General features: G+C 44.0%; 1 protein-coding gene across 1 annotated transcript in view; it reads right to left on the reverse strand.

Annotated features, from left to right (window-relative positions):
- Positions 1 to 25,970, reverse strand: part of CRB2 (crumbs cell polarity complex component 2) — a 39,931-nt gene that overhangs the window by 1,333 nt on the left and 12,628 nt on the right. Inside the window, exons 3-12 of the mRNA XM_056353020.1 lie at positions 23,712 to 23,907; positions 23,052 to 23,191; positions 22,399 to 22,581; positions 21,340 to 21,453; positions 9,518 to 10,465; positions 8,143 to 8,699; positions 7,083 to 7,248; positions 5,328 to 6,195; positions 3,584 to 3,700; positions 2,996 to 3,122 (exon numbers count right to left, since the gene is read on the reverse strand). Of these exons, the coding sequence (XP_056208995.1) occupies positions 2,996 to 3,122; positions 3,584 to 3,700; positions 5,328 to 6,195; positions 7,083 to 7,248; positions 8,143 to 8,699; positions 9,518 to 10,465; positions 21,340 to 21,453; positions 22,399 to 22,581; positions 23,052 to 23,191; positions 23,712 to 23,907 (3,416 nt within the window). The remainder of the gene's footprint in view (positions 1 to 2,995; positions 3,123 to 3,583; positions 3,701 to 5,327; positions 6,196 to 7,082; positions 7,249 to 8,142; positions 8,700 to 9,517; positions 10,466 to 21,339; positions 21,454 to 22,398; positions 22,582 to 23,051; positions 23,192 to 23,711; positions 23,908 to 25,970) is intronic.

Consider the following 25,970-nt stretch of genomic DNA (forward strand, 5'->3'; position numbering starts at 1 on the left):
AAATTAATGAAGAAACAATGAAACTCCAGTGGTTACAATAACTTAATCTGAAGAACCCAAATGGTCAGAGATTAGAGGGAAGAAGTTTTTTAGAAAAGCAAAAAAAAAAAAAAAAAAAAGAACAGGCAGAAGATCTGTACCTGAATGGAAAAGGACAACAAGTACAGGGCTTGAGGGCACCTGCACAAAGAATGCTCATGTTCTCTCTTTAATCTCTCCGCAAAACACATTCAAATTTATTTTATAAAATGGACTGATTTTAATACAAAGAACAGACACTAACACATTCTGAATATGTTTTTTTCCAATTCAAAACAAGTGACACTCAATGACACTCTTTAACTGGCAGCTTTGGTGAAGCTGATCTCAAGAGGGCAGAGTTATAAACAGAGATTTACCGATGGAACAGTTAATGCCATTACAATAATTCACGCATGGACAGAATTACCACAAGGAAAAAAACAAAGGATTTACTGAGCTGGGCAGCTAACCGGCGTGGAGACGGCAAAACTGAGTGCAGACAATTTACGGGACCAGTCCCAGAGCTACAAACTTGCTACAAGGAAAGCTGTCCCTTGCTAGTGAAGACAATGCACAGCTGTTTGTTACAGTTAGAACAGCAGTAAGTAAGAGCCTGAGCAACACTGCAGGTATTAGGTGAGGAAAAACTGTCCAAATAATACCACACACTCCGTATTCTCCCCTCTGCTTACAGTTTTTCACACCAGGATAGCCCCTGAAGATTTAAATGCCAGTGTATTCAGCATCCACAGTGGAAATCTTTTAAGGGGCCTCCTTACCAATATCAGACTAAAACACGTAGGCGTCGCTAGGAAAAAAAACCCAAACACCCACCTATAAATTTAATGGAGTAATACGAATTTTCAGTAACGCCAGAAAATTTCCTTGAGCAGGGAAATGATACTAAAAAAAAAGTTCAACAATGCCTCTGATGGCAAGGTAGAGAATTTATTTAGCTGTTAAACTATCCATCACAACAAGATTATATGCAGCCTTGGGATTCAACACTTCCTTGAAGATTCTGGGACAGGGAGATGTAGTAAGTTTCAGGTTTAACAGTTAACCAGTCTAGGAAAGACTAGAATACAAACCAAGGACTGACACACCTTGCAGGAACATTGGGAAATCCTAGGGCAAATGATTTTAAATAATTTAAATAGTGAATGGCAAAAGCTAGATCCATTGAATTTGTAGCTCAAAACTTTCAAATTACAAAGGCACATACTTTAGTGTCCACATTGGATAAAAATGCTCTGAAACAGACTTGAAGACAACTTGCAGCAGGAAGGGGGAGGATGTTAGAAAGGTCAGTATGTGGAATGGGGATGGAGATGATAAAAGGCCCAAGTACTGAGAAGACAGAAATGTAGCCAAATGAGTATTCTTTAGATTCTGGTGGAATTAAGGATGGTACAGAACACAACAACAAAGAACTAAAAAAATTGTAGAATTTTTTTCATTTAAAGAAAGCTCTGAAATTACAATAAGCCTAAAAATAAGAAATATTCCTTATGGCTAAAAATAGTATCTGCCACCTTACAGATAAAATAAAAGAATTCAAGCTTGATTATTTACAACTTTTGGATGCTGCACAGTCTGTGCTAATGTCACAAAGCATTAGAGCGCAGGAGGAATATTCCCAGAGTACCTGGAAGTCCTTCTGCCATTGACTGAAGTTTAAGTTGACTCTCTAAGCCTGCCAAGACTCAAGCGATGTGCTGGGGTTAGTTCTGATTTTGCACAGCATGCGGATTAGTCACATGGTACCAAGGCTACAGGAGTTTTTTTGCAGTCCACCCTCCGGCCTGCTCTTTAGTTGCTGCTGCTGGTGGGAGGGAGAAAGAGAGTGCAGCTACCATCCCTCCGCTTCCACAGCTATTGTTAACAGCTAGTGGAGCCAACAGCCATCCCCTGTCCTCCTCCCTGCCCCACATCACAGGCCCTGGCCTTTGAAGAGGGAAGAGACAGATGGTTCTGCAGAAAGTAACAGGGATGATGACAGTGCATACAAGGAATCTACACGAAGTGTCCTGGGACAGAGGAGACAGAGATGCCTGAAGGAGTCTATGCATGCAAACGGGAATTGTCAGGGGTGACCTCATGGCACATGCATGACAGAACCTTTAGTAACAGCAACAGCAGCAAACCCCACCTAGGCACACAGCCGTTTCCATGCAGTGTGGTTAGTACATTCCCAGGTTACCAGACAAGCTACCTGTCCGTGCAACAGCTTTACAGAGAAAAAGCAAGTGTATGATGTAACAACTTCCACACAGGCAGGATTCCAGCCTCAAACAGCAGTGCTTGCCTTATGCAGAAAAGGAAAAGCATAGCTGAGACTGCCCACCTGCCAGGCCCAGCAGGGCAGAAGCAGACTCAGCAGGTAAAGGATGCTGCTACTCTACTTGTACCTGAATCACTTTTAGCCAGACTTCATGTGACTGCCCTCCTCCAAACCCATCCATTTCTACCCAGACGATCTTTGGAGAGATCTTTGGTGCTTTGCAATGCTTATCCAAGATAAAATGCCAGCTGAAATTCCGTTCTCTGGGAAATTGGGTGGGGAGATATAAGTAGTATCTCCTTTTAACAGGTCCAGCTGCAGTAGTTTGATTTTACTGTCCAGGGAGTCATAAATCTATGGAAAGTTAGACAGCCCTGGAAACCATATGGCAGCCCATGCAGATACTGAGAAGTATTTGCTGCCATTGCTCATACGCTGGAGACTGGCGTGCAACAGCACCACACAGAAAAATACAATTTCCCGCTACAGGTTTCTTTAGTACCCACCGATTTCCTAACTGTGCTTAGCAGCGTGCTTTCGCCAGGACATGCAGGGGACTGTGCAACACGCAGGCAGCCTCACTAACACCCACGGAACCCAAGGACTGCGCTAAGCCCACTTTTGCTGCTCCTCACAGCTCAAGTTTGGCAGAATAGACAGGAGCTTCCACGAGCAAAGGGAAGTGCTTACGTTAACGTCGCAGCGCTCTCCCGTGTAGCTGGCACTGCACAAACACTCGTATTTGTTCTCAGAGTCTTGACACGTACCTCCATTCTGGCAAGGGTTCGGATCACACTCATTTATGTTAATTTGACAACTGGAGAGGAAAAGTGTATTAGAATTAAATGAAATTTCTCACATCTGTTTTTGTGCCATAGAATGTAAAATCATACAGTCTACGAAACCCTCATTTATTTGAGAAGTTCCTGTCGCATCTTTTTCAGGTGCTTTCCAGGGTCCAACAACATGAAATTTTTACCCATCCATACCAATCCTCCTTTTGCCATTTCCGTGTGACCGAAGCCAGTGCGGGTCTCTAGCACAGTTAATGAACATTCATGAGGCACAAGGAACTTGGAAGCTGTTCACACTGCAGAAATTGGTATTGTCAGCAGGATCACATCAAGCCTGCCTCTTCTACAAGTAACAGCTAGGTTACAGTTTTGGAGCAGTTGTTTCAGTGGAAGAGGATGAAGCATTTCAACCTGCTCAGCTACCCCGCTGATGCAAGAACAAGCGCACTAGCTCCTTTGCAAGCACCAGAAAAACAGCACTTACTTCCTTCCAGTGAAGCCTGGCTTGCAAGTGCAGTTGGCTCCCCAGCTCTCGCTGATGCACTTGCCACCGTTCAGACAGGTGAAGTTCTTGCCACATTGCTCAGGTGGGAATGGCCATCTGTGAAAAGCAAGAGACAACAGCCCTTAAAACAGTGGTGTTGAGCTGGCAAGGTCATAAGCACAGTCATTGGTATTTCTAGGAAGGGGTTTGGCACAGGTGGAGAAGGGAATAGTCTCAGAAATCATCCATAATGTGACGGTACTACTTTGGGCATGCCCTGAGAACATGCAGGAGCCGTATATCAGTACTAGGACTATACTCACACAGGTGCCTAGCCTTGCTGATAAAAATATAAACAGAGACAGGACACGTCTGGAATACCAAACTGCAGCACAGCCAGGCCACCAGAAGGACAACACAAGTACTAGGTAACTCTACACCAGAATGACGAAAGAACAACAGGAACTTCGGCCTGGGTAGATTAGAAAACTGAAGCTCAGCCATGTAAGTATTTATCTCGGTGTTCAATATTTTAACAGGTACAAGTAGATGCAAGGTTAAATAACACGCCGATTCCTACTTCCTTTACCAATATAAGACATACCTTTGTGACTAAAACATACTGGATTTTTTCCAAACTAATACAAATGCTATAGATGTAGACCTTATCAAAAAACACCCAGCCCTCCTCCTGACTCCATATCAATTTCTCACCAAATTTTAAGTGAGCTCCATGGAAGGATCATGAAGTGTGCACTGCTAAGCAGCACAGGCAGTATGGTGACGGGTAAAGAAACTTTCCTCCCCCAGTATGTATTTGATAAGGAGCAGAATACTCAAAGGGACATTGTTTTAACCAATACGCAGAAACAATGCCCTTAGACTTAGGACCAATGCCACAAAATACAACCAAGTCCTTGTTGAAGGAGTGTTCTTAATTAATCTAGGAGTGCACATGTATTTTTATCTAATATTGTAGGAAAGCATTTGGCAGGGTAAGGCTTTTTTTGCAGAGGTAGTAGCAATGGGCACCTTCATTAGCACTGGTAGCTCTCTGCTTACAGGCAGGCTGAGTAGTGCTTGAAAGTTGGCCATGTATCACTAGTAGCAAAAATAAGCACAGTTGGGAACTCCTGCTACAGGATTACAAATCTCAATAAACCCAGTGTCAAAAGTTTTATCCAAAACAGCATTCCCAGCAGAGATTAGATTGTCCCTCTTCTGCACTCTGCACAGGACCCATCCTCACTGGGACCATTTCTATCACTCCAGGACATTCAGTGCACCTGAAACTTCAGAATAAGCTGGCTCCATCCTCTGGGGGCTTGGAGGCTCCTTGCATTTCATAAGCAGGCCCGCAGGGTATTATTGGTTTGATCTGGTTTTGTTTTGTTTAAATCAATACAGGAGAATGCCAGAGGGGAGTCAAATCCTGGAAAAGGTGGATTTCTTGGGGAATGCAAGAAGGAAGTGACAAGCAGCTACAGCACTTGCACTTTAAATGGCTCTGAGATGTAGCATAGGGATAACCCACACAAAAAGAAAGGATCCTTATCTGCATGAGGCTGAGCACCTTTCAGTGAGGATTTGGATCCAGACAGCACCTTCCAGTTCACAGCAGAATGTAGGTGTTTTACCTACCAGATACTTGCAATGAAAAAGTGTCCTGAAGTATCCCAAAGTAAAAGTTCGGTTCATGTGGGGGCTCCTCTGACCCCTGCATCAAACCAACCAAGACACTTACTCGCAGCGAGGTCCAGAATACTGAGGCGGGCACTTGCAGGAGTAGCCATAAACGCCATCAATGCAGGTCGCTCCATTCAGGCACTGGTGCCGCACACAGTCATCAACATTGATGTCACACTTCTTCCCAATGTACCCCCGGAAGCATTCACACTGAAAATCTGCTACTGCATCAACACAGTCCCCATGAACACACGGGTTTGACTGGCAGTCATCAACGTTAGACTCACACAGCAGCCCTGCCCAGCCAGCACTGCAGGCACAGCTGAAGGAATTGAACAAGTCCTGGCAGGTGCCAGCATTGAGGCAAGGGCTAGAAGCGCAAACATCAGCCCCAGTGCAGCCCAGCTGGATGGTCCTTCTGCTGGACTGCTGGAACTGTTCCGGCTGGGGGTACGCGAGATGGGCAGCGAACGGCAGGTAGATCCCCCCTATCTTCACTTGTCCCAGGCAGCCAGTGAAATTTTCAGCTAGAACAATTACTGCATTGTTCTTCAGGAAGTCCAGGTTCCCAGCACTTCCCTGCAGAGTTGTATTAACAGACCCATCCAAACGAGCCAGCCACCTGGAAGAAAGTGCAGATGGCTCTTCCATAGACACAGAGATGGTATGCCAGGCACCATCCGTGACGGACTTCTGACTCAGAAAGCTGACACCTTCGATGCTGTTCCCACTCCTGATGTCCACGAGCAGGGAGGAGTTCTTGATAGCTATCTGGAGGGAATCCACTTCTTCCACAGCCCGCAGCAAAATAGCATCTTCATCCCTGGTTCTGAAATCCACACGGAGGCTGCTCAGAGTTCGAGTCACTGACGTATTGGTGGTAAATTCAATAGCAGCATAACTATTAAATGTTGCATTAGCCAGACCTATAAATAAAGGGGTAGAACATAAGGGATTTGAAAGACAGTTGGTGTCATGTTTGAGACAGGCAGACTCCTGGCACGTTCCCTCCCTTAAGAATCATGTAAGCTTAGTGTGAGTAGGATTACAAGCCTACCTGCTGGCATCCTTAAAGCTCTTCCTGTTTACAGCTGCACCTCTAATAATAATATCAAGCTCCTGCGTAGCAATTTCTACTCATTAGTCTCACAGCACTGCACGAAAATACAACTATTCCCCTTTTACTGCTAGAAAAACTAGAACATAATACATCAGGAAATAAAACAGGAAAGTAATACATCCAAAGCTGCTGAGGTGGCCAGCGACAGAGCCGGGAACACCCCAACATCCTGAGTTCCAGGACACTTTCTACCCATTAGACAACACTCGCTCCGCATCAGGGCATCATTAACTAACTAGTTTCCTTCATTCTCCATGGTTCTGTCTTAGGAGAAAACTGAGACACGTTTGCAATACTTAATTGGGTCCTACTTGGTGAAATAACCCGAGACTCTAGAAATGGCTGAACACTAAGAGAGCAGCATAGGCCTTGTGCTGCAATGATAAGGTAGGCAACCACTCCACAGAAGTAGATAGTTCTCCCCTGATCCCCTTATCAAGTCAAAGCAACTATCTGTGAAGAAAACACCTTTGAGTACCACCTTTGCTCTGTCACAACCTGGCGGTAAACCCCTAAAGTACACGCTGCCCTCAAAAGTGTGTGCCTGGGCATCATTCCATTTCCTTTCTGCAGCATGTTTGCATTTATCGCAACAGTACAAACTGGGAATACTGATCATAGACAGTGAACAGCAGGGATTTTACCAACACGAGAGAACAATATTTTACCAACAATTGTGAGAACAATACTTACACACATATCCTGCCAGGACATCTATACAGGTGGTAGCTTCAGGACATGGGTCACTTGCACACCAGACTCTCTCTTCACAAAATTTCCCAGTGAAATTTGCTGGACAGCTGCAATGGAAATCATTCCAAGTGACAATGCATCTGCCACCATTCTGACATGGTTCAGACTGAAAAATAGAACGGCGGAATTTAGGAGCAGTGTAATTCATCTTTGGATCTAAGAGAATGTGGTAGAAGGAAATGCAACAACAAAGATTAGTACCAGCAGTGCTTGAATCAGGCAAGAAGGTTAATTAAAACAGTGACTCAATAGCAGCAAAAGAAGCACAAAGGTCTCTGCCCGATAAATTCCTGAGACCCTGCCTATCCTGTGTGATCAACCCTGCTGATGAATAGAAACTCCCCAGGCAGAGCCCCACCAATCTGGAAAAGAACACAGCACAAAAGCAAAAGCAAGAAACAGATGAAACAAGCTGCAATGCTCCTGAAAACCTCACCAAGTTCTGTCGCTAGAAGGACACACCTAATACCAGAGACAATACCTTACAGCACCATGAGCAAGAAGGGCAAAATTAGGGAATATGGCCTCTCCATCTCCACGGGTGGCATAAAGGAGAGAAAACTTCTGATCTAAGGGCACCATGGAGACAGTTCCTTGAACTGCTGTTGCTGAAGCCACAAATGCCTGGGGGAAGAGGTTGCTGTGCAACTGAAACAGGAGGAAGGGAGGAGGTGGAAAGGTTACTGGTGAGAAGCTGGAGCCTGGAACATCCATGTGGGCTCAGCAAATGGAGGTGGGCAGCACAAGAGCCGGACTGCCCAAGTTCAAACAACTACAAAAAATACCAGGCAGCTAAAGAAAACTTGGTGCTTAAATTGTATCTAGTACACCGAGTGACACAGAAGCATACGGGACCACACGTCCTTCAATACTTGAAAAAAACCACCACAAACCAAACACTTCTCGTCTTCCTGATATCAGCAACAGTCAAATTTTTCTGTAATCACAGAACTATAATAAACAACTACACGTATGTATAGACAAACGAGAGACATCATACCTTGCAGGTGTTATCAGAGATGCAACCATTCACAAGATTACCACTTTGAGAACTATTGAGTTCCTGTGGCAGACTGTAGTTCTCAACCTGAAAAAACTCTATTTGGTGGCTGTTCAGTTGGATGTCTTGCAAACAGCCTTTAAAATAGCCTCCCCACGCATCACTGCTGTCTGGGTTAGGGTGTCCACCAATATACACTTCGTAACCAGCTAGAAGAGGTCTTGCTACGAGCTGTCCTAGCTCCACATATGCATCTGATTGGTGAGCACCAACAATTCCTCCTTGGAAAGACAGAGCTACCAAATGTCTTCTCCCATCAACTAAATTTTCTGGGAATGTCACAGTATCTGTCGATAACATCTCTATCTTCAGCTTGCCGTTCTTCAAGTATATAGTGAGGCAGGGGTCAGTTTTGTTGCTGATTTGCAATAGCAAACCGTTAGGTTTCCGACTACGAATGAAAAAGGAGATGTTGAAGTTTGCACCAAGGCTATCAGAAAGGGTGAAAGAGGCAAAGCTGGTGGAATTCTCTAGGCCAAATGTTGCTGCTGGGCGCTCTGGAAGAGAAAAGAAGTGCACATCAGCTCAATGTCAAGGGGAACGCAGCTGGCACAGGGATATTCGAAGCTGCAGCTCCTTATGAATGGGGCAAGATCGTTCTTCCCAACATCTTCAACATGCACCACGGTAATTATGCTCTCTCCCCACACAGGTCTGTGAAGTTAAGAAGTAGGTGAATGTGTCCTTGCTTTCTCTGGAGGATGTGAATTCAAGCACCCAAGTAGCAGAAGAGGGAAATACAGGCCTAGCAGATTTACTCAAGGACTTGTAAGCTACAAAGTTGCTTTTAAAATTCATAAATTTGGTAACAGCAGAATAACTTTGTACTTGCCATGTTTAGGGCTCAGGAGTGAAACAAAAACCTGGAACAATATTAATATAAGCCTTGCAGGAACAAAAAAAAATGCAAATATATATGATTTTAACTCAAAATTGTCAAAGAGCTTCCCCTTAATACTTCGTGTTTTATCTATAAAGCAATACATTCCTATTCATCCCCAACTCAGAAGTTCAAGATCAACTTTTCACAGTAGAACAACTTCCCTGCCCTCCTGCATTCACATAGATCTGATACAAAGATGAAGTCAGAGCCTCTGGCTCAACAAGGAATAACCACAAACCTGACAATCATTCCTGCAGGCGCAAGTGACAGAAAAGGGATCAATGAGAATTTTATTCACAGAGGGTTTTGCTTTAGTTTTCTCACTGGTCTAGTAGAAAGTACTGCTTCCAGAGCTAGCATCAATGTTTACCCAGTATCTTTGAAGCACTGATCGACAGAGGAACTGCCAGATGTAAATCACGTGGCACTTACCATATGAGCAAGCTGGGCCTCCATAAGGCCTAGAACAGTCACACCTGAAGGTTGCCCAGAGGTCCACACACAGCCCTCCGTGCAAGCAGGGCTGGGAGAGGCACCACTCTGTCCGGTCACAGCCCTGCTTCACTGGGGAGGACTCGCCCACAGGCAGATCCACCGGGAGCACAGCTTCAGCATCTACCTGCAAGTCTTCCACGCAGCCGACAAAGCCTTGCTGGCTCTGCGTGTTGTTGGCCATTGGATCCTCAGCACCTCCAACATACATGTTCAGGAAGGCATGCGGGACCAGGGCAGCGCCATCTGGGACAGGGGAGCTCTGCAGGCAGACACCTGCACCGCAAGAGTCATGCCAGAGCTTTAGCTGCAGCATGCTGTGCAGAACAACTTCAACTTTATGCCACCGGCCATCATCAACTCTCAGCCCCTCCAGGAGCAGTGGGTACCCCACATCCTCCCTCTTCAGTCCCGCATGCAGAATGCCGTCAAAGAGCTCCAGGAACAAGTATTCAGCTTCATGGCCTCGGTAAAAAAGGATAGCGCTGGGCAAGGTAGTTCGGAACCGGAGGGACACGTTGGCAAGCTGATCTCCTGCTACGTCCCTCCTGCTCTGATTGTTCATGGGCAGCTCAATGAGGAGATACCCTCTGGAAGCAAAGGAAAACGTTGTTGGTGTTGAGCATGTGGCATCATAGAAACCAGGCTGGCACTGGCACAGGTGGCCGTGGCTCTCAGCTTGGTAGGTTGGGATGCACAAGGCCTCATTTTGGCAGTCGTGCGTCTGGCACCCAGTGAGCTTGACAGAGCAGTTCTTCCCTCCCCATACAATGCCATCCTGGCTAGGGGCACAGTGGCAGGTATAGTCAGCAATGCCATCCTCACAGACAGCTCCATTCTTGCAGGGACCCTCCTCACACTCATTGATGTTAACCGCACATTCCACACCTGCGAAAGAGATTTAGAAATGGGATCTCACTGCAGGGGACTGTGACTCCCTTCCCCAGAGAAAGGCTGCCAGGCACAGACCGCCCGCTCCCCAGCACTGCCGCTCGCTAAGCCATTCTCTTCAGGAAACCACCAAAAGACCAAGACCTGCTAGCATGAAGTCCCACGCTCGCTAGAGTGGCCCACCACTGGTATAAGGGCAAGAAAAACATCCTTCTGTGCTGTCCTCCCAGATGCTGCGAAGGTGGTGCTCTACAAAGAGCCTCAGCCAGTCTGCCTACATCACCCAACAGACCACTGTCTCTTCCAGACCACCTCAAGCACCACAGGTCATCAACATGCAGAGGATATTAAAGGGACAAACCAGCACAGACAAGGATTTTATGCTTTTTTAATAACAGATTTACTACACTGAAACTCAAATTAAGTCTATAGATCTGAGGGGAGCATGTTCCAGGCACCATCGTTGCAGACAGCATTAAAATGGGAAGTTACTAGAAAGCCTCAGTTAAGAAAATTCAAATTCCCAGATGGCCCTCCAGTTGTAAAACACTCACAAAACTCAATTCATTATCAAACCAAAACACGCTCCACAGGCATTCTGTCATACTTGCACTAAGTTGATTTCAGTTCTGTCCAGTCCCGCAGAAGTGAACTGGGTAAAAAGTACTGCATGGCCGTTCAGCTGTCTCCTCGAGGCACACGCACCCCAACCGCGCTCAAGTAAATTACAAGACATTACACTCAAATCTGGTTAATGAAAATCTGCTGTCATTTTCCTGAGCATCTCCAGACTGACAGAAGAGCCCTTCTGAACCAGTTCACTTTATCTAGCCCATAACATTGGTTTCCACTAATCTTCAGAGACAGTCACACAGATAAACCAAGCATGGATTATCCCAATCTAATAGCATTACACGCCGAATCTAGCTAGCAAGCACAACGAGGACAGCAGAAAGAAAAAGAAGGAATTTGCACACAAAGGAGGGGAATCAAAACACAAAAGACATTTGTAAAAAAAAGCCATGAGACAGAATGTGCATGTCAAAGAGATTAGAGAGTTGCCTGAGGGAAAGAGATGAGGGGAGATGGGGCATTAGGAGCACTGGAGCTGGACTTGACGTGTGATTTAAAGAAAGAAAAAAAAACACCACACCACCACCCACCCCCCAACTTAACAAAGATACAGGCTTCTTGAGTATGTGTATTGCTGGTTTGTCCCTCCTCCGGCCCCAGCAATGCCTCACAGGCAGCCCTGCACAAACGTCTAGTACCCTGCTGCCTAACCAAGTTGCCTTACTCCTTTCAGACCCAGTTTTTAGTTGCTGTTACCAGTGCTATCTCTGCAGATAGGCGGGGATTCAGCACCAGCTTCCAGCTCCAAAATGTCGGTTTGTGTCAGTGTAGGGACATACGTATGGAGCTCTGAGAAGCACTGGAAGAGAAATGGAAGGCTCTGGTAACTGCAATTGCCAGCTATGCTAGAGCTGTCCTGTAGGCAACATTACCTCTGATTCCTCTAGGACATAGCTCTCTACGGACATAAACTAGAACTGCTCTCTGTAGTGCCTGTGGAAAAGCACTGAATTCGGCCAATAACCTCTGCCTTGAAGAGTCAGAGCTGCTAATACTACCTCAGCACAGCCTTTTTTTTTTTCCAGCTATTAATGTCTGGCTCGCTTAGAACAGAGAACTTGGGGTGTGATCTTACCTGTAAAAAGGAAGCAGCAAGAATGCCAGGATAAAATTAATATTTCAGCACAAATTTATGGCCACACTTGAAGGAAATGTGTTGGAATAAATAAAGTGTAATGGACATCTCTCGGTCTGAGAAACCCAGCCTGGGAGAAGATGGGAATACTTCAGCTGGAATTAAGAAAAATCAGTAGAGCAGTAGAACTACGTGGAACAGCTTTTCTGAGTTATCAGTGGATTGGAGGGCTCCCAAAACTGTAGGGGGCGAGTTTGCAGTCAGATTTAAGAGGAGAAGCTGTTGAATGGTGCCAGAAAGATAGGTTTGGTATAGTCCCAAAGCCTCTCGTTTCAGATCGGAGCTGTTGGTATTTACCGGGGCGATAAGGAGAAGATAACACCGGTTTGGATAACAAAAGCAGAGCGCTGTGAATTTTTGCATTTCTGAGAAGGCTGGGAGGCAGGGTCGAAAGCCCCGTTTTCCCCCCATCACATTCCTAGCCTGACCACATCTCCTCCGGCCAGTGCACTCTCTCCATGGAGCAGCAGGAACACCTGCCTAGGCTGCTTCCCAGCCTCCCAGCCGACACCTGTGGGGTGAATGCTTCACACCAGGTGGCAAATTAGTCCCTACGGTGAGTGCACAACCCCAGGCTGGTGGCTAATTAAACACCAAGCTTTCCCATGGGATGCAGCTGGTTTGATTTTTTTACATTTGTTTGAAAAGGGTGAAAAGAATAAGCTGACACTTCAGGTCTTTACACACTGCTGTCCAACCTCACAGCTTACAAACAGGCAAAGGAAATGTTCAGCAGCAGAAAGGAGAGCAGCTCTTCCCAGAGGAACCTAACGCACAAGCATCATCTTTATCGCTGTCATTGTTTCTGCCAGCAAACAGCCAGCCTTCACAGGGCTCGAGCAGGAGGAAAGGTCCTCTAAACCAACACCTAATGTATTCTTGCTTGCCTAAAAGCCAGTGCAGGGCCAGATTTGAATTTGTAGCAGTTTTTAAAACAAACTGGTCACAGAGGAGACTGTGCAAGAGTTCTAAAAATCTGGCTAACATTTTTTCCTGGAAGCCAACGTCACCCCCTGCTGAACAGTAGTTACCTCCTTACATGACTTACAGTGACCATACCCTTCATCAGCCAGCTGTCTTGCCCTCTCTCCTCCATTATCACCAATGATTTTTGTCAGCTGTGAACATCTCCAGGTTGTCAAACTCTTTAGTCACACCAAAACAAGGGAAAAGGAGGTGTCTGTTGCATATTGCTTCCTAGATGCTAATTTCAGCACAGCAGAGGGGTCTGTAATTTTAGGGTTTGGCTGCAGATGATAGACTGTAAATGAAGAAGGCGATGCCAGCAAAATAAAGGAACTTCTCCCTACTTCAGAAAAAATAAATCGTTGCTGTAGGCCATTACAATATCCAGAAGTACAGGTCATTTCCTGGATGTCCATTATCCAATCTTTTCCAAGACGTGGACAGTTATGTCTTTACAAACCCACAGGAAAGTCAATATTAAGAAGTAGTTCAAAAGTAGTATGTTTCTTTAAGAGAGGCTTAGGCACTCCCTTTCAGGTATATTAAAAAAAATAATAATAAAAGGGAGGAACAACTCCATTTGATAAAAACAAGTTACTCTTAAGTAGTCTCCTCTGTTCCCTCTAACTTTCTTAGCTCAAATGTTTACTATTATTAAACCAATAGTAAAAGCAATGTTGGCAACCTAACTCTTTACATCATTAGGAGACTTTAAAATGTTTAATGAGTTTCTTATCTAGTTAAAGACTAACAAAAGCAAACCAGTGGAACTTGTTATCTGAAAATCAGAGAAGTGTTTTTTAAAAGGCTGCTGTCCAGAGACAAGTAACATTCCAGTTAACTCAGCAGTGTTCAAGCAGCCCCAAGCTAACAGCCCACAGGGCTCAGGTCAGGAAAAAACACTCAGAAGATGCTGGGCTTTAACAGCCTGCAGTATTTTCAAATACAAATCTGTTCAATAGATTCTAAAACATTACTGATGAGGTGAGAACAGTCTTGTTTGATAGGTACAACTCTTTTTAAAATCCATATAGCTCGCCATTCCCTGAATGAGGTAATCATTTACTGACTACTATTAATAAACAAAGATTCACTGTCTACAGTGTAAGAATTATATACTTGAGCAGACACGTAATATGTTAAAATAATAAGAACATATAAAGAGAGATATTCTAATTTAGCTGTCATACAAAAAAAATACTTGGAAGGACGAGATTTATTCATGGGCCCAATCTTGAAACTTGCAAGTTCAGTGGGACTTCCCACCCCAAAGCGGCTTGCCCTCTCTGTAAAACAGCTGAATTCCTAGCAACCTTTCCCCGTGCATCCTAATTAGGGTTTGTATTATTATTATCAAAAGAAAAAAAGGGGGGGGGGGGGGAGACAGAGGGGGGAAGAAAGAATTAGCCACAACGAACAGACCCGACACAATTATATTTGCACAATTACTGCCATTCCCATGGCAACACGCTGCTGTGACCTCTCTCCCACCGTGCACTACTACTCGAGGAGGCGGTGGGGGAGGAGAAGTGCACAGCCCAGCAAAGGGCTTGTCCTCCGAGTTAAAACAAGAACTACTTCTCAATAAAGGAGTTTTAAACCATTAAAGGGAAAAGGAAAATTACAAAACACATCTGTAAAAAGCAAAACTACCGTTTCACCGAAGTAACAGGGGGAGAGCCGCATGTTTATACAGTTCCCCCCCCCCCCCCAGGAGCCAAGACCCGTGCCCTGGAACACCCCGGGTTGATGGCGGAGCCAAGCCAGGAGGCACTGGGAGCCCGCCGACAGCTCCGCGCTCAGTTTGTGGCAACAAGGACATTCCTTGCACTGACGTTTCCACAACAAAACTTTAGGTCTCTTCAAAATAAAAACATTCTTCCTTTCTAGTCGATTCTTGTTCCTTCTCATGCCTCCAGCTCCCACTAATCGCACAACCAGCTCCCTGCCCCGGGCAGGCACGCAAACATTCAGGACACACTGCAGTTACTGTATAGATCTCGTTACCTGCGAGCAGAAAAATTCCCTCCAGGATCAGGCGCATCAGCACAGATTTCATGGCCGACTCCTTGTGGACATTTGTGACAGTAAAGGGGGAGAAAAATGGGGGGACTGGGGGGGGGGAGGAATGATAAAAAAGGCTGGACTGAAACGGCAGAATGTGTGTAAGCGCTCCCTGATGCCAGTCAGACAAAAAGGGATTGGAGATGAAACTAGCCAATATAGAAGAGACCTGCGCTGTAGTAAGATCTAATCCAGCCCTGCTCTAAACCTCTCCAGCTGGCCTCTGTCAGTGCTGACATGAAGAATGCATACTCACAGTGTATTCTCGCTCGGTGCATTACAGTAATACCCTGCAGTATCCACAGCATTAGCTCCAACAGTAAAAAGTCAAAAGACAATCTCTTGCCCTTGCCGCCTCCCAGGTGAGTCTGCCAAATTCCATGAACAAGGCCAAACAGACTTTTTTCTTTTTACAGGCCAAGCCAAAAAAGCTGCATTTCCACCACTGTGTAATATCCAAATCATACAAATAAGGAGAGTTCCAAAGGCAGAGCGCAACCTGTGCCCTGCTGTACATTCAATACTGACCTGACCAGGGACCAGCACTCCGTGTAGCTCCCGCCCTCCACGTGCCCTGCTCTGTACATCTGTAAGCACAAGCGTTTCCGCTCTGCAATAGCCACGAAGGAAAGTCTCAAGTTTTAACCACCATGATCTGTTTCTCTGAAGTCAAACTGAATGGTAGGAAATGCCCTGCTTTATGCCGACTGTAATGGTTCAAACATGGGACTGCAGAATCAGAACTCTCTCCTCATTAGCAACCTTATAAAATTAGCTGCTGCAATCTCTTTTTTTTCCTCTGTGGTTCTGTTTTTTTTGTTGGGTTTTTTTTTTGTTTTGTTTTGTTTTGTTTTTAAATGTGGTTACTTTCATATCATAATGTTCCTGGAGGCAGAATTAAACTTTCATGTTGTAAGGAACACAGAGAAGGTTCTTATTTCTGTGAAAAAATGTTATCTGGGAGCTTTTTCCCGGACTTGCAAGTCTCTGTTAGTATCAATGTCAGGTCCAAGCAAACAAAAACTCCCACATGTCAGTCTGGAATCTGCATTAGCAGTATCACTTTAAGATATTAAAAGAAAGCATTCCAACAACTCTTGCAGCTATTTTACTTCCTTCGTTTCACTCAATCCAAACATGCCAGTCAATTTTACAGATATTTTAAGTAGGAAAGATATGGCGTCTGTTTGTTTGGAGTCAAAACTTATCAGACACTCATATTTGAGTCCTATGCACACACATATCTATCCTAGTGCAGATTTTAAATGCTATCTATATTAGCTAGTATGACCTTTCCGTTATTGTTCAAGAGAAAACAAATGTGTAGCCTGTGCCCATTCAATCACCTACTGCAACAATGAAGTGTAACTGTGAAGACTGGAGAACCTTAAATCCCTTTTAAAATATCCATATTTTGATTTATACACACATACATGTATATGTTTACATACACACATATCTATAGTGTTGATAGGAAATATATTGTACCAAACCCACGTAGCATAAGTCAGCGCAGACTTTCATCCTCTACTAGTCACTACATCTTTTCAATTTCATTACATGAAATATTGCTAATTAGAAACTGTGATTGCTTCTTTTCCCAGGATCAGTTTAAGGATATATAGACTTGGGTTCTCTTAGTGAGACTGATGAGGATGGAGAAATACACACATGATAATTCTAAATAGTACATATTTATACTTAAATAAGACCTCCTATAAGCCAAAATGGTGGATCACTGAACATCTGTTTCAAACTACACACAACTGAGGAGTAACTGCTTAGGTTCTTTGAAACTGGAAGATTTAAAGAAATTAAAAGGATCAGATGATTCATTTTTTTAGAGGGTTTAATTCCCCATTCTCACACACTGGCAATCATGCAAGTTACAAGATTCAGTCATGGGGTTTAAATTCAGAGAATTATTTTGTTCCTAATCATTTGTAAAACTTCTTGGAGAAGGTCAAAATAAAGAACATTAACTACGTCAGAGGGTTCTTAGCAGAAAAATGACACAAAATGGAGAGTGAACTTTGGATAGAATATCCAAATTTCACACGTTCTTTAGACAGAGATTAGCAGCTTCCTCACTGTGTTGGTAAATGAGACCCAGAAATTTAGGAATTTATTTCCAGGCTTCAGAAACACCCATCCTAGTCTCAAGAGCTAGCCTTCCCTTAAGGAAAGCAAAGCAAACTTTGGTCTTCCTGAATGCACATGGCAGTTTACATACTGCAAGCAGTGACCTCGTGGCAAGCAAATCCATTATCGCTGAAAATAATAAACATTGCTAATAAGTATTTTCAACAGACTGAATCTAGTCTAATATCTGACATCTTGAAGCCATCTCTCCTGATAGACACAATTAGAAGACAGCCATCTCACCACACCTATGCATAAGAGAATTCTGTCTCTCTGGGATGCTGCTCTGCCAGAGTACTTGCCTGGCCCGATTCTAAAGATGACATTAAGCTGGGCTTCACCCATTTTGGTTAGTAAAGAAGTGAGATTTAATTCATTAGAGTTGCTCCACCACTAATAATCCTTGCAAAAGTATTTAACCATGGTGAGCTGGCATACCTCAGGTTGTCTGTAGTCAGAAAATCTATACAAAGGTCTAGTTCAAAACAGATTGTGCAGTCACAAGCATCAGAATCTCAGAGGACACTTTTGATCAAAACTCACCTGACGCCTAGACAGAAGCAGGATCTAAACTGAAGAGTATGCTCTTGCAGCATTCTGATCAGATGACAGGAAAGTCAAAAGGTTTGATTAACCATGGAGCTATGATGCAGAAGGGAGATGCAATGTGGAAGGTAAGAGGTGTGTGTATGTGTGTGTCTCCTGAAGTGTTTCCTAGCTTGCTTCAGCTGTATTTACTGAAAGGGATTCTGTTGAAGGGGTAACAGTCCTCTAATCTCTTTACTAGCTTAACCTTTTAGCTTCCCCTTTTGTAGAGGCTACATCTCTAAAACAAATCTGACATCAAGAAATACCTGCACAAAAAAATTAAATCTATCCAAAAGTGGTTAGAAGGAAGAAGCATCTCCCATTTATTTCATGACCCACGACCCAGGAATTCAAGCCTATTTGATCTGGGCTAGCACTCTGTAAGAGTAACCATTTATAGCTAGCTACACAGAAAGTATCCTTCTTTAAGGACAACTGACAAAGACGTTATGGCCGAACAAAGCAAAATGGTCAATAAGCTTTCCAATTATATTGAGACACATTCACAATCTCTCCCAAATTTACTACCACATCGCCTTCTGATTACTCATGAAAGTAGAAGCATTTCTCAGCCATGTGCAAAAAAGCTCAGAATTTTACCATGATCACAAGGTGCCACCACCAAGGGATGACTACAGTTGAAATGATGCTGCTCTTCCCCTCTCATTCAGGCTGACCAATGCCATAACACTGTGTTTTAGGACACTGCCTTTCTAAAGACAATTTAGCAGGAGTGGAAATAAGAGCATGAGTGTTTAGGCCATTTTTTAAAGAATGAATGAACCAAATTCCACTTGGGCAATTACAATCTTTCAGATTAAAAATCAGCTCCCATTCCAAGTGGAGGTACCCATCGTCTTCATGTCATGGCCTGAATTATTGCCTGGTACATGCATGATGAACTGAAACCACATGAATAAAGAATTAGGAAAAAAACAAACCCAACCAAACTGAAAAGACAGACTTTTCTTAATATGCTTTTTCTCTTGACCACAACTGACATAATTTCCAAGACCATGCAAGATTCATTCTCCTTCTCACTTCATTTAGTGCCCATGCAATCTTTTGATTCATATTTCTTACATCCTCTAAGGGTACATCCTCTACTAAAGCACAAACTGATGCACTGAACAGACTCTTCAGGACCTATTACATTGTTTTCTCAGGAATGAGACACTGCTTTTGCAACAACTACATTTCAGAGAGCGCTGGCTCATCTCCCTGTGCTGCTGTAGCCTGAGACAGCACTGAGGCAGTTAATTTTCAAAGAAAGAATTTCTCCTGACTCGAATTGTTATCCCAACACTCCCCAAATTCCTCAGACTGAAGGAAAAAAAAAAAAATAGAGAAAGAACCCCCTGCCGCCCCAAGAATGCGTTCTTCATCAGAGTAGCAAGTTCACTTTAATCAGCGGAGGCAGCTTAAACCCAAGTTCATGGCAGATCTAAGCTGCCACAGAAATGTGTTTTGAACAGAAACATTATGGGAAGCTTCACAAAGTTGTTCTGTGATCCTAATATGAAGTAATAAGCTGTTTACCCAGCATGACTGTACTGGGATTAATTGACAAAGGAGGGGAGATTAATTGCTATTATTTCCCTGTCAGCTTCACTCCTCCACACGCACTCACTGATCTCACAGACTGCTCCCAGCCTTTCACTGTGTTAATGTGTCAGAACTACCTCAGCTGAGACAAAGTCCTTGACCAAAAGCAATATCCAGAAGAGCAACCTGCTTCTAATCCCCTTCAAGTACTAATGAACCCAAATTTGATGCAACAGAATGAACTCTAGCACTTCTTTGCCCATCATCCTGTGTTTCTGTCAGCTTTTCTGCCCATGAGCACGCTAAGAATTGGAAAGGATTAAAGAGATCTGCAGTTTGGCAAAGCACAATGAAATTCTGAACTCTCCAAGGGTGCTGGGGCACTAAATGAGGAAAAGGGAACAGGGCACAGAAGTGAGTGGGAATTCTGACAAGCAGGATAAAGTGTAAACCACCTCTTTGGATAAGATCTCAGTTCATGAGTACAGCATTGTAACTACCCAAGAAAATACCAACAAAGAGCTTAGATAAAAGTCTGTTTTCGAAGCCCTCACCTACAAAAGCAATTTTTTCTTGGCCTAGCCTATATTAGGAATCCAAAAAGAATGAGATAGGCCAGAAAACCCCGCAAAGAATTCAGCCCAGTTACAGGTGTTAACTAGAAGTCAATTTGAGATTCTGGGAATGAAAGGACCTGTGTAATGGGTCTTCCCAGGGAAGAGCTGGACACAGTTGCACCAGCATAGCTCAACGACTATGGCCACAGAAGGAAAACAGAAAACCTTCCCATGCAAGCAAGGTCTAAGACAGTCTCTGGAATGCTGGTACCTGCTGCTGCAAGAAGAAAGGGACAAGGTTTTCTTCTGGCTTCAAGTTTTCCCTTTTCCCACGAGATGGCAGCCTAGTAACACTGCGGAAAGGTTACATCCACCTCAAAAATGCATAAATACAAGATCGTGCTGGGGACCACCTTCCTTAAAAACTACTTCTTGGTGTTAAATTGCTCAAAACAGTGAGTACACATGGAATGTAATAGTGCAGAAGACTGAGAACAAGTATTTTAAACTAAGATGAGGTTTAGTATCAGTTAGCAGTGTACCTTCCCAGCAGAGCTGATATGCAATATTCGCTATCCCCTAATTTCTCAGCTAGAAAACCGAGACCCATTAGGGTCAGGCAGGGCATTTGTGTAAGAATCCAGACTCCTCATTCCCTTGTAAACAGAGAAGGCTTCACTTGCTCACATCACAAAGACCTTTTGACCTCCCAACACAGCAGATTACTGCCTTCAGCCAAAAATCGCTGGCTCTTATCATCCAGGGGAGTTAGGGAATGGAGATGGTTTACAGATGTTCTATGTGCTGGTGATCCAATCTGCTATAGCCAGTAGCTTGTAGCAACTAGAATGCTAAGCAACCCTATTTTTATTTGAAGGCTGGTTTTGTTCACCTTCATAGTACATCTATAAAAAAAAAAAACCTCAGTTCTCCCAGTGAACTTTCACTCCAGGGTACAGAATCCCTACATATTCTCTGCTTAGACTCTTCTACATAGTTGATCTTATGTCTCAAAATCTAGTTCATAGCCTATCAACTTACTTGATCAAAATCACCTAGCTTTCCCACAGCATTTGCACCCAAAACTGTAGATGTCCCACCGCAACACTACTGCACTCCCCACATCTCAGTCCTGCTCAGCAGCCTGGGCTACCCAGCACTGGAACCCAGTCTTGCAGCCAGCCTCAGCATTAATTAACCAGAAGGGCCTGATTCCAGCCACCCCCCTTCACCAGCATTACCTGAATAGCCTGGTAGGCAATGGCAAAGGAAGTCGTTAATAAGGTCCACGCAGAGCCCTCCATTCTGACACGGCTGGGACTCGCACTCATTGATGTTAATAAAGCAGGTCTCCCCTTTATAGTGAAAACACAAACAGGCATCTTAAGCGCACACGTGCACCAGCAAAGGAAAGAATCTGAACACAACTGCATTCATAATTTTTTGCACTTCTTCTCTGTCATCTAAAAATGCAAAAGAATTTCTTGAACTACAGCATGTCTTTCCAGACGGTCTGGCAAATAGATACTAACACCGAAACAGTTAGGGAAATGGAGTACAGAAAGGTCAAGTGATTTTCCAGTGTCATGAAAGGGAACAGTGGCAGAATCAGAACTTCTGACCACTCCCATCTGTGCAATAGTGGGCCAAAGTCTCATTTTTCTCTCAAAAGAGAATAAAGTATTATTGTTTAGCCCATCCTGCCAGGGAATTTTCCCCACTGTTAAATCCAGCTTTTTATACATACCGATAAACCAGGGAAAGGATGAAATTTCAGTTGAACATCCACAGAGCTTCTAGCTCCAAGAGCCAGATTATCAAGAACCCCCTCTTCTCCTACACACCCTGATTATACAGTCACTGTCACAAGAGTAGTCTCATCAAGGAAAACACCTATGATAGTTATCTGGGACTCTAGGGAATTGTTTCCTTTGATGAGGAGTTTCACAGATACCCTGTAGCGATGAATTCTGCCATATGCATGAGAGAGACACTGACAAAGAGAAACCACCTTGGCATCTGCATAGCCAGAGGGCACTCATCAAAGCACTTGGAAAGTGCATAGGCTGTTGCCTCAGCCTTGCTAGACCAAGAATGACATTCAGACAGCTGTCTGCAATATATTCATACACTATGTGAACAGAAGCACTTTTCTGATGCATCAGGCTGCCACCTCCCCTGAAGTACCAGTCGTTTTAAGTGACTTCTGTTGCACAGTTAACATTGCTCCATTCCTATCTACTCAAACCATGCAGTATCTATTAGATGCTGACAGGATGAACATTTACAGCACAGCTCACCTGCAAAGCCTGGCTGGCACCAACAGAGGAAACCAGCTGCTTGGCTATAGCTGAAATTACTGGGAAAATCAGGTTGTGTTCCATAATAGGCTTGGTTGGATCGCTCAAAGCATACACCTCCATTGTGACAAGGATCTGTCGCACACTCATCCACATCCTCTTCACAGTGCTGCCCCGTGTAACCTGCCAGGAGACATCAGTGTCAACAGCAAGGACAACTTCACTGGAACTAATCTCCCAAAAACTGTGGCTGCACTGAAGGTGAGAATAAGACCCAGAAGACACTGCACTCATCTAGCAGGGAGTCCCAGGGCCCTCCACCTTCCCCACTATGTCAAATGCAGGAGCCAAATAATCAATTTGCAGGAAAGCATTACTTCATAGGAAAAGACATGATAGAAAATGGCAGAAAAGAGAAAGAAAATTTTATAGTTGAGAAACAGGGTGCACTTCCCAGCAATGAGGTCAAGTGGATTTTGGGATAGTCTGTAAGAGGGCAGCAGTGGCAGCCTCGCTGTTTCAGACAGCAATCAGAAAAAAACCCACTGGACCACGCAGTATGATCATCAATTCTTTACATAGGCATTTAGCATGTGCTCTCTCTATTGCAGTGTGCCTATATGCCAGCATAGTAAAGTTGATTTCTAACCTACCTGGCCAGCAGGCACAGCTGTAGTTTTTGATTCCCTCCACGCATGTGGCACCGTTCAGACAGGGTTCAGAGGCACACTCCAGAATATCCAACTCACAGTGGTCCCCCTCGAAGCCTGTGTCACTGCAGTCACAACGGTAGCTGTGGGGCAGCAAAAGAGAGCGACGTGTAAGCCCCACATGAGGAAAGAGCAAATGGAGCTAAGGTCCTCGTACCCACTTGTGAGGCAAAGGACAGTTCCCACTGCACAAAAGGCCACACTACTGACAGAGCAGACAACCCTCAGCAGCCTCTGAGTTCACACCTTACCTGTGAAAAGGTAAGTTCAGACACAAAGGCATGTTGCCAGCAGTTGCCTTTGCTGTTCACACTCTGCAAATCACTTCCCTTTGTATCTGATATATCAGCTGAAAACGGTAACAGTAATCTCTTCCTGCCTGCCTTTAAAGCACCCAGGAGTTCTGCTGCTGGGAGGGGTCTTCTCACTTACTTCCATAAATCAGTTACCGCCACTGTGACCACAGGGATGTACAAAAAGCTAAATCCAACCCCATGCCACAGACGCACAGAGTTTTTTGACTCTAATTCTCACAGGTTACACCATGTAGACTTTTAGATCAGTCCTGGTTATCGAACTGCTCAAACAACACTCATTTCCCACCTGTTAGTGAGGTCATGACATGTCCCATTGTGCTGGCATGGCTGGCTCGCGCATTCATCGATGTCAACCTCACACTGGATTCCTTCATAACCTGGCGCACAGGTACAGGTGTAGAACCCAACATGATCATTGCACAGGCCCCCATTCTGGCAAGGGTCTGCATCACATTCATCTATTTCAGCATCACAATTCGTACCTTTGTTACAAAACAGAGAAATATCTGTGTTACAAATCTAGAAAAGTGTATCTGTGCTGCCTAGACTTCTAACCTGGAAACCCAAACTGGCTAGCATAGTGATCTGTTCTAATTTTGCTGTAAGAATATTGGGAGCTCGCAAACAGTATGTGACACTTAAAAATTCAGGACCTTTAATTTCTACTTTTTTTTGTCTAGACTTTTGGATTTTAGTCTTCTATCAAAACTAAAAAGAGTTTCCAGTACTTGCAAAGCTTTAGTCTCTTTCATTCAGGTTTGGTAAAGTAGCTGATCAGTCAGCACTTCACAAATAGCATCCATCTTCCAAGAGAGCTGTAAAATCTTGATCTTATGTACATCTCTTAAAAATCTAACAATAGCTGGCTTGGTTTGGGCTCCTTTGAGAGCAGGGAGGACAGGGACAGGAAGAGAAGAATCACACTGCTAGTCAGTGTGACTGAACTGTTATATACAATATAGCTCTTACAGTTTTAGTTAGACATGGTACTCTTCACTTGTGTAGCGTTGCTATTAATCAGATCCAGTGTTCTACATCAGATGCAGTTGCATTTTGGATAGGGGAAAAGTGATCTCTACCTGCTTCTCCAAAACATTGTTCCATTTGTTTAAATAATATTTGTAACTTGCTTTGAGATACCTAGGAAAAAAGCATTAAAGCAGTGCAAAATGCTAGTTACAGTGATACAAGATATTAGTAATTTTATTATGAAATGCTATTAAAAATTAGGTGTTAGCTCCAACACTACTGCTCAAGAATAACAGCACTTTTGGTCCAAAGTCTCAGCTTTCCCTGACAGAGTAAGACCTCCTGTGCAACTACTATGTAACTACCTTACCCTACCACAATTCCGCCTCTTTGAGTTGTCTGTGGCCTGGCATCGCCTCCAAACCTTAGTCATTACAGGGGCACCTGCCAATCCACCTAATCTCCCCTTCTTGGCAAAGGCTCACCACATAGTGGACATGGCCATCTTAATCCTGGCGGAATGTGGGCCCCCTAATCTGCTGGTTCAAACCCGTCAATACCCACACAAAACATCCTTCACCCAAATTCCAGCTGCAAGCACCCGGAAACAACCTGGCTTTGCTAGCCAGTGGTGCTAGAACCTCTGGGTGAAGCACTAGATCATAAGACAAAGCTTCCTATTTGACATCAGAATAATTTGGAGTACAACAAACTCCTCCAGCTGCCTGGGTCATTTCAGCATTTCCTTGGCAGGGGAATCCCACAATTCTGAATTGAGGATTCAGCATAAAGATAAAAAGAAACTGATCTGCAAAGACAGAATTCTGCTTGATACTCAAAATCAGAAGTAATCTTAAGGCCTACGCACAAATTCTGCTTTTTTCTCTCCTTCATCTCTGTTCTTTTTTTATCAGAGAGCGAGTCAGCATCACTGACTGCATTCCTGATACTGTAACTTCTCCTCATTCCACCGGTAATCAGCGGCATTCCTGCACACCAACCTAACTCTTTACACACTTCAGTCTGTGACAACGAGGAAGGCTGAGAAAGTTCATGTGCTAGGTGGTACCAGGCAGACGTGCGCGCTGTACAATTGCATTCCACTCTGATAAGCAGGGCGGGAGAAAGGAGAACCCCCAACTGCCTCCCTCACAGATAACTCACAGGTGTAGATTACTCTGAGTCACCATTAGCACAGATGCACCAAAAGAAAAATAAAAAATACTTGTGTCACATGCAGAAAAACATTTGCTGGGCATGAAACAGTACAAAAAGAAATCTCCAGCTAAAAGCTACTTTATTCCAAAAAGACTGCTTCCCTCAGAGAAATCCTGCAGGACTGGACAAAGAACTGCAGGCCAGATAGTGTTTCCAGGCATAACTTACCTCTACCTAAGTATACATTTCCTGACAATAAATCTCTTTTCTTGTATACCTCCCTTAATTCCTGACAATAAATTTATTTTCTTGTATACCTCCCTTAATTTCATACTTAGAGCTAATCACATCTACTTGTATCTAGTACTTGAGTTTCAGACAGTCCACCTACTTCCACTCTCGGATCCATGTCTGAACA

The sequence above is a fragment of the Falco biarmicus genome, chromosome 9 (assembly GCF_023638135.1).
Source record: "Falco biarmicus isolate bFalBia1 chromosome 9, bFalBia1.pri, whole genome shotgun sequence".
Taxonomy (NCBI): domain Eukaryota; kingdom Metazoa; phylum Chordata; class Aves; order Falconiformes; family Falconidae; genus Falco; species Falco biarmicus.